At 35.0% G+C, this 15242-nt stretch overlaps 1 protein-coding gene across 7 annotated transcripts in view; it reads right to left on the bottom strand.

Moving 5' to 3' along the window:
• The window catches only part of RYR2 (ryanodine receptor 2), a 429286-nt gene that overhangs the window by 378014 nt on the left and 36030 nt on the right, over positions 1-15242 (bottom strand). For all 7 annotated transcript variants that reach the window (XM_057530902.1, XM_057530903.1, XM_057530904.1 and 4 more), the window contains exons 6-7: positions 14549-14623; positions 9317-9473 (exon numbers count right to left, since the gene is read on the bottom strand). In XM_057530902.1, the coding sequence (XP_057386885.1) occupies positions 9317-9473; positions 14549-14623 (232 nt within the window). The remainder of the gene's footprint in view (positions 1-9316; positions 9474-14548; positions 14624-15242) is intronic.

The raw sequence follows: 15242 nt of genomic DNA, 5'->3' as shown, positions 1-15242 counted from the left end.
CAGCAACGAAGATCCAATGCAGCCAAAAATAAATAAAATTTAAAAAAAATTTGCCTCAATTCTTGCTGACCACTATACTATGCACGCTCAGGGGAGGCCCAGTTAATGGCAGCAGCTAGAAACCAAAATAACTGAGCACAAATAAATAGTACAAGCAACAGCCCACTGCCAAGGAGAGAAAGAAACCAGAGTTTCACTTGAGCAAGGTTCACTGCCTGCCAAAACCACCGTCACTCTTCAGAGAAAAAAACAAAACAAAAAACTACTCCCAATCCTTGCATTCAAACAATCCTACTCATGAATGCTTGGCAAATCTAATTTTCAACTGAGTATCAAAATGCTTCCAGAAGTAAAAAAGATCAGCCTGAAAAATAATAAGTGATATTTTGGCATTGGGTATACCAAACTGGCTCATGACTAAGTCAAAACTATTTCTGAACAACTGTCCTCATTAAATGATACATACTCATTGGATATACTCACTGGATAAAGTAGACTCATTAAGAAATTTAAACTAGTCCCATAGGATTATGTTTTTATTATACGGACAAAGTGGTTCAAAGAGAGTCTTCTAGCATTAATTGAAATCTTCCTTAAATGTCTCCAAATTATTCTGTCAAGTGGCTGATAGGAAGAAAACAAAGGCCTTTTATCCTTAGATGATGGATGGAGTGTTTGTTTTGGTAACAGCCAGTTCTCCTTAAGACAAATAATGGCTAAAGTTAGGAGAGTTAAAAGGTCCAAAAAATTTTATTTATTTGCTTCTTCATGGGGCCACATTTGGGCACAGAATAGTTGGTCACTGTGAAATAGGAGTCTAAAAATGCTACAGGGTCAGAGAAATTGCTGGGACTGACAGACCAGGCCAAGCTTAGCCCATCCAGGGCAGAGTTGCAAAAAAAAATAGACAGCTTGCTTTAGCCCTGGTGTTCAGAAACTTCACGAGGAGACACTCTGGTGGGTGAGTTTGTGGACAGAAGGGCTTTAAAACTTTTCTTGTATTGGGAGGTGTAAGCAGCTTTTGGCAGGATAAAAGCTCTTTGCAGGAAAGAGCTCTCTACAGGGGGCCCCTCTGTCTTGTCACTAACCTTACACCAGGTGCCCCCCATGCTCTACTCATCTCTGGCCCTAGCACACCTTTCAAATCTTTTGACCACACAATACCTTGCCTAATCCATTGGTTCTTTCCATAGATCAAAGAAGTCGAAATGAAGAATAAGTAATTAACAGATGACCAGATCTCTTCCCTAGCTTCTGCGTCATTAATCTCGCCAGCAAACTGTGTGAACAAGACAGCATCTAAAGAAAGATCACGAGGAATCAACAAGCCTGCACACACGCCTGCACGCAGTGGGAGACGGCGAGGACTCGGACCCCCTATCTCAATGGTTCACTGAGACGACTTCCCTGTTTCCCTTTAAAGGCTTTCATGGTTGAGCAGAATCTTCAGAGGTAGTTTTTGGGGGACACTGAGTCCACCATCTCCCCAGACTGTCAGCATTCTGATTAAAGGCAACTTTCCTTTCTATCAACATTTGTGAGTATCGATTTTGTGAGCAGTAAGCAGCGGGACCTGATTCAGTGACAGAGGGTCTTTGAGGGACTTCCATGGGGCAGTGAAACAAGGTCACAGAGCCTTAGGAGAAGCCCTCTCATATCTTGTACTATATTTCCCTCCTCTGGAGTGTGGGTGGAGCCAATGAATATGTTGGGACATCACTCCTGCAATTAGGTTATGTTATATGGCAAAGGTGAGACGATCTTGGAGATGTAATTAAGGTCCCTATTCAATTGACTCTGAGCAAATAAAATGGGAGGTTCTCCTGGGTGAGTCATACTTAATCAGGCGAGGTCTTTAAGGAGGGTTTAGGCTTTCCCTGAGCTCAGCGACTACAAACAGTGCGTCCCATGGGTTCCATTCTGCTTACAATCTTCCTTTCCAGGCCACTTGCACTATGGACTCCAGGCTTACTCAGTCAGCCTCACAATCTCAGAAAGCGAGTCCATGTAACACATCCCTTCATGTATACGTATCTCATGCTGGCTCTACCTCTCGTTAAACTCTGACCCATACACCTCATCTTTTTTTCATTGTTGTTTTTTTCTGGTTTTTTTTTTTTTCATTTTTAAGGACATTCATTGCTTTCTAATTTTACAAGCAATACATGTTCACTGCAGACAACTAAAGATACCTAAAAGTATAAAGTAAAAATTAATGATCACCCATACCCCATCCCTCCTAGAGATAACCATCATTAGCATCTTGATGCATTTCCTCCCAGTACCTACATTTTCTAAAAAATTGAAGTATAATTGGCCTACAACACTATGTTAGCTCCAGGTGTACAAAACAGTCATTCAATATTGCTATACGTTACAAAATCATCACCATGATGTCTAGCTACCATCTGTCACCAAAGATACTATAATATTATTAACTATATTCCCCATGCTGCACATTTCATCTCCTGACTTATTTATTTGTAACCGTTAAGTTTTTACCTCTTAGTCTTCCTAACTTGTATTTTAAACATTTTTTGAGCCAAGAATAAAAATCTCAAATAAAAACAACATACTAAAACTATGTCTTAAAAATATTTTGTTCTTTCTATTTTTGCCATTTGCTCCATAATCCTTGTAATCTCATTGGCAGTCTTATTTGAGGTTGGTATTCCATCATTTCAGCAGCAAAAGGTTTCTATTCATAGGGCGTGAGAGGGAAAAAACTGGAGGAAATCACCCACAGAGGAATATTTTTAGGGCATTTTAAGCTAAAAAAAATGACATCCTGGGGGTAGTATAATACGTGGGTGATTGGCAAGACCTACCTTATGATGAAAACTGACATTTCAACACACTAATGCAAGCAATGGTTAAAAATTCTAGGAGTAGAGAAAGTGAAGAATAGGTCTAAGAAAACGTGCATGAATCAAATTGAATTCTTCATGATATAAAATGTTTTCTTTAAGAAAAGACCAGCATAAGCATTTTGCAATATATATGTGCATCAAATCATCACATCGTACACCTTAATTTCATACATTATTAAATGTCAGTTATATCACAATAAAGCTAGGGGAAAAAAGAGGACCAACATCAGTGATTTTATAAACTGTCTTCCACTTTATTCTGTTTATTCTGAATATATATAGTCATCAACAATTGCTGATTATTCTACAAATCCTGAATTTGAGATTGGCTAGTGAGTGCTCACGTTAGTGCAAAGATATCCCAATGACAATCAAAATAATTGCTCCTTATATTAACTAGTAGAACAGGTTTTTAAAGCCATTCTCATAATTTTAAGTGAGAATGATCTTAATGATTTGTAAAAAAAAAAAAAATAGTATGTTTCATGAATATACTTTCAAAACAGTCTCACACAATCATAGGTAAGGGAATGCTACTGTAAATGTAAGGGTTCTATTTTTTTTTTGAGTTTGACTTTTTTTTTGAATTTTTGAATTTTATTTTATTTTTTTATACAGCAGGTTCTTATTAGTTATCCATTTTATACATATTATACACTAATATGTCAATCCCAATTTTAAAAGTTTAATTTTTCATCAGTAATGAAAACTTGATTTGCTTGATTTGCAACACAGTAATTATGTCAATCAATAGTCATTTATTAATTGTATACTCAAAATATACCAAAATTGAAGAAATATCTTACACACACAAGTCTTTACCTTCCAGAAATATAAGTACTCATTATTTTCACTGGAAACAGTACAGCAAAGATACATAAAGATATGGCAAGCATTTTCAACTTGTCAGTGGCACTAAGGGTAAAAAAAAAGAATCAAATACACCTTTACGTAAATCTGATTACTTATTTTAAAGACCAGGGGCCATGACCAAATGTGATGATTAACAAAAGGATGAAAGAAACTGTTTAGCTATATCATCTTCTCTAAAATGTTGGCAGTATAAAAACTATTTTATTTTTAAAACATACAATTTCATCTATAATTAAGGACTGTACTTTTATTCTAGTTTAGTTAGTTCTAAGTTCAATGCTTTTTTATTATGTAATTATACTTTTCATCATGAATAATTTTTAATTTTAATAATTAGCCCTATTAGTATCAAAATATGCATATATTTGTTAAAAACTGAAATACACACACAATACAGTTGTTTCTGAGTGATGGATAGTTGTGGTGCACGGGCTTAGTTGCAACATTTTAATTTTAATTTTTAATGATTTTAATTTTCCCCTTACCTCATTTTTGCAGTATTCCCTTTTAAAATCCTCTATAATGACTATACATTACATATAATGAAAAAGTAATTTTAGAAAGAAATAACAGAGTTACTATCTTGACTTCATAGAAAACACTTTATTACCTAATCTGTCAGTGATTTTAAAATGAAAATTCTTTGATTTTAAAAATAAGATGTCCTCAAAAAACTAAAAATATAGTTGTCATGAGCCAGCACTCCCACTCCTGGGCATATATCCGGAAAAAATTCTAATTGAAAAAAATACATGCACCCCTATGTTCATAGTAGTACTATTCACAATGGTCAAGACATGGAAACAACCTAAATGTCCATCAACAGATGAATGGATAAAGAGGATGTGGTACATATATACAATGGAATACTACTCAGCCATAAAAAAGAATACATGCCATTTGCAGCAACATGGATGGACATAGAGATTATCATACTAAGTGAAGTAAGTCAGAAAGAGAAAGACAAATGCCATATGATATCACTTATATATGGAATCTAAAACCTGACACAAATGAACTTATTTACGAAACAGAAAGAGACCTGCAGACATAGAGAACAGACTTGTGGTTGCCAAGGGGGAGGGGATGGGGAAGGGATGGATTGGGACTTTGGAATTAGCAGATGCAAACTATTATATATAGGATGTATAAACAACAAGGTCCTACTGTCTAGCACAGGGAACTATATTCAGTATCCAGTGATAAGCCATAATGGAAAAGAATATGAAAAAGAATGTATATATATGTATAACTGAATCACTGTGCTATACAGCAGAAATTAATACATTGTAAATCAACTATACTTCAATAAAATAAATTAAAGAAAATAAAAAATAAAAATAAAATGTTTTCCTCGATTTCACTTCCACCTTTATGACTCTCAACCATGTTATATACAATTATCATAGTGGTAACTGACAGTGGGTTATTAACAACCTGTGTATTACAGTGGTCCCATAAACATGAGTTCCATGTAGGAGACTAGTTTTAGAGAAACCAAACAGTTCATTAAAAGGCAATGTTGGAGGGCTTCCCTTGTGGCGCAGTGGTTAAGAACCCTCCTGTCAATGCAGGGAACACGGGTTCGAGCCCTGGTCCGGGAAGATCCCACATGCTGCGGAGCAACTAAGCCCGTGCACCACAACTACTGAGCCTGCGCTCCAGAGCCCATGAGCCACAACTACTGAGCCTGCGCCCCACAACTACTGAAGCCCCCGTGCCTAGAGCCTGTGCTCCGCAACAAGAGAAGCCACTGCAATGAGAAGCCCGCGCACCGCAACGAAGAGTAGCCCTGGCTCGATGCAACTAGAGAAAGACTTCACGCAGCAACGAAGACCCAACGAAGCCAAAAATAAATAAATTTATTTTTTTAAAAAAGGCAATGTTGGAATCCTAGGTCTCTGTACTTTCAGTGTAACCTATGACATTACACAATCACCAAAAGCCAGAAACAAAACCTCTGAGCAGAGACCACAGAAGGAGCTGGTCAGTAAAAATTCTTCAAATGCAAACTATACTCTAACACTGACAGAACATAAGCAGAGATATTTGGGGGAGAATGTTTCAAAAGCTATTGCTTTGGGCAAGAACCGTTATCAAGAGATTTTGAAAATATTCATAGCTTTTGAGTCAGTATTTCTGTTTCTAGGTCTAGCCCTAAAGAAATAAATTTAAACTGTGCACAAAACTTATGTCCAAGTATATCAGTACAATGGATGATTTTTTAACTAATTTTTTTGTTACAAAGGAAAACTGGCTATCATAATAGGCAAAATAATCCAGAGATTTATTTTTTAAAAGTTAAAGAAAATGCTTTCCCCTTGCACTCATACTGTCATACACCTTCCATTTTGATCTTTTTATTAGTTTTATTTTATTTTTTTATATTTTATTGAAGTATACTTGATTTACAATATTGTTAATTTCTGCTATATAGCAAAATGATTCAGTTATACATATATATATATATATACACATATATATATACACATACATTCTTTTTCATGTTCTTTTCCATTATGGTTTATCACAGGATATTGAATATAGTTCCCTGTGCTGTACAGTAGGACCTTGTTGTTTATCCATTCTCTATATAATAGTTTGCATCTGCTAACCCCAAACTCCCAATCCTTCCCTCTCCCACCCCCTTCCTCCATTTTCATCTTTCTAAAGTAGCCAAAGTTAAAAGATTAGTGTAGATTCTTCCACATCTAATATATAATCATATATAAACACACACACACGGATCTTTTTTTTAAGTAAAAAAAAATTAGATTTTTAAATTGCATTACAATTTGTTTTTATTCTTCACTCAACAATATTATGATGGGTATCTTTCCAGATCAATATATTCTGATAGCTAATACCACTTAGCTATCAAGTCTATTCGTTAAACATTTGAGTCTACCAATTTTTTTGCCATGACAAAGAATGATAATGTGCACAGTTTTATTTTATTTCTGTAAGAAAACTCCTCTCATTAAAAATACATTTATATAGAAGACTGCTAGATCAGCGGCTGCATGTATGCAAGAAAGAAATCTTTGAAATATGTTAATATACTTGTCTCTTTTGCACTTACATTTCCATTGGAATAATCTAGCCCATTTTGCTAGAGGCATCCATTTACCTCCTGGAGAATTAGGATTGTCACAGAGTGAAAAGAGAAAGATCGTGTAGGTATTCATCTTTCTATAGCAAAATAGGATTTTTGGAGACCATGGGAATATGACTGTTACAGAAATAATGAAAAGAGAAAGATGAACGCAGTATTCAGATTTCTCCAGCAATAGCAGGAACTAGGGAGACCACAGTTAGACAACAGTGTCAGCCACCTGCCCGGGAGGCCCTACATGAGGCCCTGGTGTACCTCCAGGCCCCAGGGGCAGCCCTGACAGCCTGGGGGTGAATGAATGACTAGCCAGTCCAGGGTTCCAGGCCTGGAAGTCAGGCCTGGTTATTGAAACCCACCCTGGCTAGTGGTTTGGAGCAGAGGTAACTTCATGTTCACTGGATCTTCTTATGTGCTCAGCCGAGTGACATGGACAAGTGGCTCATCCTTCCTGCCCTTAGTTTTTCCATCTGTAAAATGGGGATCCTGATTCTCAGAGAGATCAGTTACGGAGAATATTGAGATCAACTGGCAGACTTACAAGAAACAGAGAATGGTAGCAATTATTATCTTTAAAAGGCCAAGAAATTAGGGAAGAAAGGGTCCCGCTTCCCAGTGCCGTCAACAAGCTGTAGGAGGGCACACACTGTCAACATGTTCCCAGCTCCCAGCCAAGGTCAAGTCAGCCCTTAAATATTCCTCGGTGAATAAATGTCCATGTCCCTTCTTTCACAAACCTCCCCGCTCTTCCAACACCTTACTTTAGTAAATTTTACTACAATAAAAATATTGTTTAGTGTTTTTACTGATAAATATCTTATTTGTTACTTGATTTTGGAGTTTTAAGAAAATATTATTTGACTTTTCACTGCTTCACTGGAAGCAATCAGAGCACCTTTCATTTTTCCTCCTTCTCCTCCAATTTTTGTTAGATGTATTTTTCCTTTTTAAATGCCTTATATTGAAATTTTTTCTAACATCTTTCATTGTGATATGGCTGTTCAGCTTTTTCTACTTCTTTGGGATTTTATTTTGGTAGATTATATTTTGCTGGGATGTCGTGCATTTCTTTTCACTTTTCTGATTTCCTACCATTAAGCTGTATGTCATTTTACGCTATCTTTTTTACTTGAAAAGGGCTTCCACCATCAGATAACTGATGCGTCTTTGGTGGGTTGAATTTTATTTTTCTTTCTGGACTGAGGTGTTGTCAGTGGACAAACTAGCAAATTCCCACCATCCTGGTTAAAGTCTTGAGGAAGAAGCCCATCAGCGCCAAGTCTGTTCATATTGCGATCAACTGTGCTTTCCAACTACAGACACAAGGAGCAACTAACTGCCCACCTGAGGTCCACCCAGGTACCCTCTCCAGAGCCCCTCTATGGGTCCCTACAACAAATTATAGATGCCAATCTTGTCTCAGATTATCCACTGGAGTTGACCAGCTTTGTCTATTTTCACCATAAAAGATGGGGACTTACACTGACTGTCTTTCCGGGAGCTCTTGGGAGAATTCATCAAATCAGAAGCATCTTCTCCCATTCTGTGTCCTCCAAAGCAAGAAAACTGAGAGCGTGGCACTAGGGATGTAAACTGAGGCTACTGTCTTTTTAGAGTTACTTCCGGTCTTGCTCAAACTTACCTTTATCTGTAACAGGGGTGTAAAGTTTTGCATCTCTGAGACAAAAGCTAACCAGTAAGTTAATACCATTCCTATCATGATGCCCAAGTTCCACAATCTTCATTTAGTTAAGGACAGAAATACACAATTATCACAAAAATGCATATAATCGATGCTTGGCATGTGGTCAAATGAACAAGTGATTTTCAACTATTCCTGAGATACTTCACTATTCAGGACATCTACTGTTTTCCTGAGGCATGGTTAGCAATCGACTGCACTGCGGGGTTGGTGAGTTACGAATCTTTCATGAGGTACTGCGTGGGCCTAGCTGTGCTAAAGCACCAGCATTCCAACTTGACTTTGATGTGCATTTATTTTTTTTTCTATTCTACTCATCATCTAGTTCAGAGGGATTCTCATGAAAGATACTAAGGATTCTCTTAGAGGTTCTGTTCTTACAAATGATTCAAGGACTTAAGAAGAAAGGTCTGTATATAAGAGCATCTGTGTGAACGTTCTGGTGTGCCCATCACATTGCTATACAACAACAGCACAAAGTCTGTGCTTACTGCACTGTCAACACCTAAGAAAACTAAAAGGGGCTGGATGGATGTGCTACACGTAAATAACCAAAGAACTATAAGTCAGGTGCAACACCCGGGAAGGTGTTAGTGGTTTAGGAAATAGGCTTTACTGAAGAGGAAGGCATCGAAGAGAAAATGGGAATTTGGAGATACATGTAAAACATACATCATTTCTTTTTGCATTTCTAACATGAAAGGAAATGCAGTAGGGATGTAGTTAAAGGAAATCGAAAATTATACATTTCTGTGTTACCTTGGAAGATCGGAAGGTAAATGCTGTTGATTTGACATCAGCTTTTTCTTTGTCCATGAGTAGAAGGCTTTTGTCTTCCATGAGGCTCAAGTATTTTCCTGTGGTGACATGGCGTAGTCGGAAAGGCTGGCCCCATCTTATATGGCTTCCACTCCACCTAACAAAAACAGTTAAGACTTGATCCAATAGCAAATACAATGACAGGAGAAACAGCAATTAAAATGTATGTGTCAGACAATGAACAAAGGTGCTTTGCATACACTGTCTTCTTTAATGATCCCCCAAACCCAATGATGTTGGTGTTATTAATTTCATATCACAAATAACAAAATGGTTATTCAGAATGATTAGGTAATATTTCACGTCACAGAGCTAACAGTAAGTAGAAGCGAAATTTAACTCAAGGTCTTCTGACATTAAATGTAATACCATCCACAACAAACACTACTCCATGCAAAGACCAAGACGCTGCGTTCCAGGTTAACCTCTAATCGCTAGTCACAGATATAGACATTATCAGTTTAAATGATACCTTAGCATTTACCAGTTATTTTTGGATTTGCACAGACTTGAAAACTAGTGATATTAGAGTCAATGCCTAATTATGATTAACTGGAACTCATATATATAAACTGAAGTATCTATTTATCTGAAAAAAGAAATCTCTTCCTATGCTTTAAATTTTAATAATGTGGAACAATTATATCATTAAAAACCAATGAACAAGAAAGACAAACAAGAATATAAATTCTAATAGAGTCAAGAGGAAAAACGGAAAAGCAAAATTGAATGCAACACAGAGAAAATATAAACTAAGATTGCAGAAAAAAGATAAAAAGCAAAGTTGTGATCATTAAAGTCTGCTTTTAAAAATAATGACTTTCAGATAGGGTAGAAAAGAAAAATTAAGATACAGACCATCCTTGCTTTGCACAGTACTGTGTTAACTGAAAGCCGTCATTATCAGAGCCTTGCCCTTACTGCAGTACAGAGTGGAAACAAGGTTCTGACAATGGTGACTTTCAGTTATCGTGCTAGTGTGCAAAACGAGGACAACCTCTTATCAATGATGTAAAATCAAATTTAAAAAATACAAATAAAAAGGATTTACCATGCATACAAAATCAAAAGAAAACAGTGATGGTAAAGTTGATAGTAGAGAAATTAGAATTCAAGGCAAAAAAATATAAAGGGGACACTGTCGGGTATTTTATAATGAGAAGGATATACTCTAAAAAGAACGTACTATGTTACGAAGCTTCACATGTCAATGGCAAACAGAAAATGAAACAAAAGAAACACAAGGATAATTTTTTAAAAGACAATTATAGTGGAAGCTTTACCACTATGTAAGGAATCAAATAAATAAAAAGTAAAGGTATGGAGGATTTCAATATGATTTTATTAATAAACCAGTTTTAATACTGAAGCATTATAAACTTTCATATTCTACAAATTAAGAACACTTTAAAAAGAATTCACCAATCTTAGTGAACTATAAGTCAATTTTATGCTGTTTTTCCCAACCTGGATTTTTGACCTGAACTATTAGCCTGGAAAATTAACAGTAGAATGATATTGTAATAAGTTCATTTTTACATGGATTTGTTTATAAAGACAATTACTTTGGACAAGTCCTCCTACTAAATTAATAATCATGTACCAATAAACCCTGATAATAACACGGTATTGTCTTAAAAATGAAATTAAAGTTCATTTACCAACAACAGCATGTTAAAGCATTTCTAGTCTGGTAATAGTGTATACTTTTTACCAGAATTTCTATACAGTATTCTGGATACCATGTTCAAATCTATTTAATAGGGCTCATATACATAAGCACTCCTCTCAAGCCACTGTTAGAAATGGAATGAATCTGGCCAATCATCAGCCGAACTTTGTGAAGTCTAAACACATTTTCTTTAGCTCACAGGTCCAAAAGAAAAGAGGAAAAGCCCAGGAGAATCAAGGGGCAAGAAAATAATATTTCAGTAAAAACTGAAAATAGTTACAGTAAAGAAGTTATATAAAGCAGCTTCCTATGTTATTGAAAACTGTTCCATATGTATTATCTATATTTACTTGTAATTATCTCAAAGAAATGAGGAGTATTTGGTCACCTGTCATGATACTTTAATTTTTAAAAAATTTGTAACACATAAGAAAGTGGAATTTTACTTAAAATACAAAATGCATATTTAGAATTGCAGTGATCATGCCCATTATAGAAACTAACATATATCCTACTTACAGTGTTCTTACAACTTCGTCCTGGGGTACAATACAGGAATGTGTTTTCTATTACATTTGACTCCCAAAATTAAAACTTACCTTATTAAAATGTTCATAATACTGAAAAACTTTTGACAACATTAATGTTATGTAAGTAAGCAATATAAAATATATAATTACTGGACTATATAAATTATAACAAATACAAAGTTTGGGGCCTCAGTGGAGGAAAAAAAAACAAATGGTATCCCAAAGATTATAATACAAACATTGACCTTTGGAAATAAAGTTCTGTCATAAACATAAGCAGGATCTTTGACTATTAACTTCCTAAGTAAAAAGAAAAATTAATTATGTGGCCATTGCATATAATAAGACATGCAAATTAAATGCAGTCTAATTTGTAAATGAGGCCAAAGTGGGTCAAAGATGCAACAAAATCTAAAAAAAAAAATTTTTTTTAATAATTACATTTGTTGCATATGAACCTCCTGCTTTCCTACTGTAGATATACATCAAGGGTCATAGAGTAGAATCAAAACACCTCTCTTTAATTTTTTAAATGGTTGAAAAAATGGTTGAAAAAGTCCCTGATCCGCCTGGGCTGTCAAGCCCCCTTGCTGTCATCTGGATTCTGAGAGACATAGCTACAAACACATGGTGATAAAGTACCCCCTTTCATCTCCATTATTTGAAGAAGGCCCAGGCCCTTTCTATATATCAGTCAATCAAATTCAAAGTGAAAACAAACTCCAAACTTTCCCTTTCAAACTTCAAACATTAGGCAACAGCAGAGAAACAGAATTAAGACCATGGGATAGAAACACGTGCTGAATAATGGGATTTATGTAATTGCAGTTCATCAACAACATTGTTGACAATAAAAAGGAACTCTTGTTGGGCTTTCAGGAGCTCTCATCCTTTTTTTTTTTTTTTAAGCCTATAAATTGAGACAGATCTAGGTCCCGGTTTCCTCAAAAAACAAAAAAAAAATCATTTCTTTAAGCACACAATTGTGAAGGGTAGGTAGATCTATAAATGTGAAAACACATCTGGAGTCCGTTTTTTAAAGGCAACAAAACTTCTCTAAATTTCACTTTTTTGGACTATTTCATTTCTCTAATTAAGCTGTCATTTTTATAATACACTAGGCAAATTACAAAAATACATGTATATATTTGAAATTCTTTTCCCTAAATTCTCTGAATAATTTATGAAGCACACAAAAGCTATGAGTTTTCTTCCCTTTCCTTTTAAGTCATCTCTTCTTTTTCCATTGCATTAAGAGGTGCACTTCCCATAAAATTTTACTTTTATGATTCACTTTGTTATAAAGTAGAAACTAACACACCACTGTAAAGCAATTATACTCCAATAAAGATGTTAAAAAAAATTTTACTTTTAAGTTCAATGTTTATCAAAAGTTTTAATATTTCAGTCCATTTGACCAACTATGAATTTATATGGAAGAAATTTAATATCATCAATTAATTAAGAATTAATGGGGTTAATATAGAAGCACTTTTTTAAAGTCACAGACTTACAATCAGAGAAAATATAAAATTAAATTTAATTTACATGCATTTTTTTTGTTGAATAGGAGTATGACACAGTAAGCAGAAAAGTCTTTCAATCATAAAAAAAATCCAATTGGGGTACCATTCTGTCATGGGAGAGTAAAGGAAATATGATTTCAATGAGAAAGATGAATAACACATATTTTTTTCACTGTTAAAGAGACCATGTTCAAGTATTTTTAAATAAACAAAGATGGGTATTAAATCACAGCAGTACTTAGAGACAATGGGATACTTTTATAAGAGTGGTGTAACCATTTTATCTTAAAATGTCACTACTTATAATACATTGTAAGTTATATTCTATGCATCTATTTAAACTGATAATGAACAAATTTCTATGTCAAGCCTAACAATGATCAAAGAAGTACAAAGTTTTTCAAAATCATTGTATGGGATATGTAAGCAAAAAAAACAAAAAGACAAAAAACTGAAGACCACTGAACCACTTTAATCATCAATAGATAAGCATTAATCTCAAAATATCAGGTTGACAAAGACAGCTATTCCATAATAAGATAGTTCCCTACAGCCATCCATAAAGTCTGTTACCCTAAATCAATAATTTTTTAAAGTGTCATATAATAGGGAACAAATACATTGAAAACTTACTGATTTTTAGGTAAAGGACTGAAACTTCCAATCTTTTTTTTTAATTTAATTGATATTTAAATTCTATTTAAAATAGTTCAAAATGACACCTTTACCATCAGTATTGCATTTACATAAAGGAACTAAAAGTCAATCTCTGGACAGCTTTTTGAAGTCACCAGAAAAAAAAAGGTCATTGTTTCTATAATGAATACACAGTGACTTGTTTGCAATCCACATTTCTCACTCAGCTATCAAGCTATTTGTAAGTAAAGATAGTGACTGCCAGTTATGACTGTCACATCTCACTCAGGTTCAAGTTTCCACTGTTTTACATGTGACTTTACAAGGTTAAACCCAGACCTGAAATGTGCGACAGGGTTGCAAACAATTTGTCCTGTCTCCAAACCTTACATCACTCTGCTCTGGGAGCTCTTCCTGCCAGGAGATGCACAGACTGGGACAAGACGATATTATAAAAACATATGGGAACATATGTATATGTATAACTGATTCACTTTGTTATAAAGCAGAAACTAACACACCATTGTAAAGCAATTATACTCCAATAAAGATGTTAAAAAAAAACAACAAAACAAATGAGGCTAAACGCAAAAGCAGATGGTATAAAATTGTTGCTTACTACCTGGTGAATGTAGGCTAGTGAAAGATAAATAAAGGCAGGCGGAAGATAAAAGAGGAGAGACTCTCCACTTTCTCAGGGTTTCATTTGCTTGCTGGTTGTTAGCATGACCATCTCACATAAAAGCACAAGAGCACTCGATGTACTTTGTACCCGGAGCGTCAGGCTGTATTTAGAAGTTCTACTTACGCAACTCTTAGCGTCTCTAGTCTCCACAGGGAACGTGCGTGAACAGATACAGCACCGCCTTCGTAATGAACAGTTCTGTTAAAAGAAATAAAAAGCCCAATTTTAACGGTGCATTCTTGGACTCAATTTTTCAAGCCAATTCAAGAGAAAAGTAAATAGGAAGGCTTTGGAGAAACAGTAAAAGCTACTTTTTGGTAGGAGACAATATAGCTGGAAATAAAAATAACAACAGTGACCTGAATAAACATTTGATTTAAACACATTCCTTTGTCTTTTACTCCCTCTCATCCCCTTCATCCCCTCTCCCTCACCCTGGCCATTTTTCTCTCTTTATCCCAGTGAATACTTTCACCATTAAACTTAAGTCCATAAATGTACTCCACTACGAATTTAGGTGTAGTTTAATATATTTCAACACATGCATATAATTATTTGCAATTCTAAATTCTTTCTAGACATTTAAAACATTTTAAAGAAATGTGAAAACACATTAATTTTAATGTTTTCATGACAATCTGTTAAGTGATAAGAGATAGGAAAATGTAAACATCAATAAAATATAAATATCAACAAAAAAGTCACACACACACACAGAAATTTCTTCGGAGGTACATCACACATACCAAAATTCCAAAGCTCTTGTAATAACAATTTGTTAATATGCCAGATGTGATGCTAAGTAATGTATATACAT

The sequence above is a fragment of the Balaenoptera acutorostrata genome, chromosome 16 (assembly GCF_949987535.1).
Source record: "Balaenoptera acutorostrata chromosome 16, mBalAcu1.1, whole genome shotgun sequence".
NCBI lineage: Eukaryota > Metazoa > Chordata > Mammalia > Artiodactyla > Balaenopteridae > Balaenoptera > Balaenoptera acutorostrata.
This window is presented reverse-complemented; position numbering and strand designations above follow the sequence as displayed.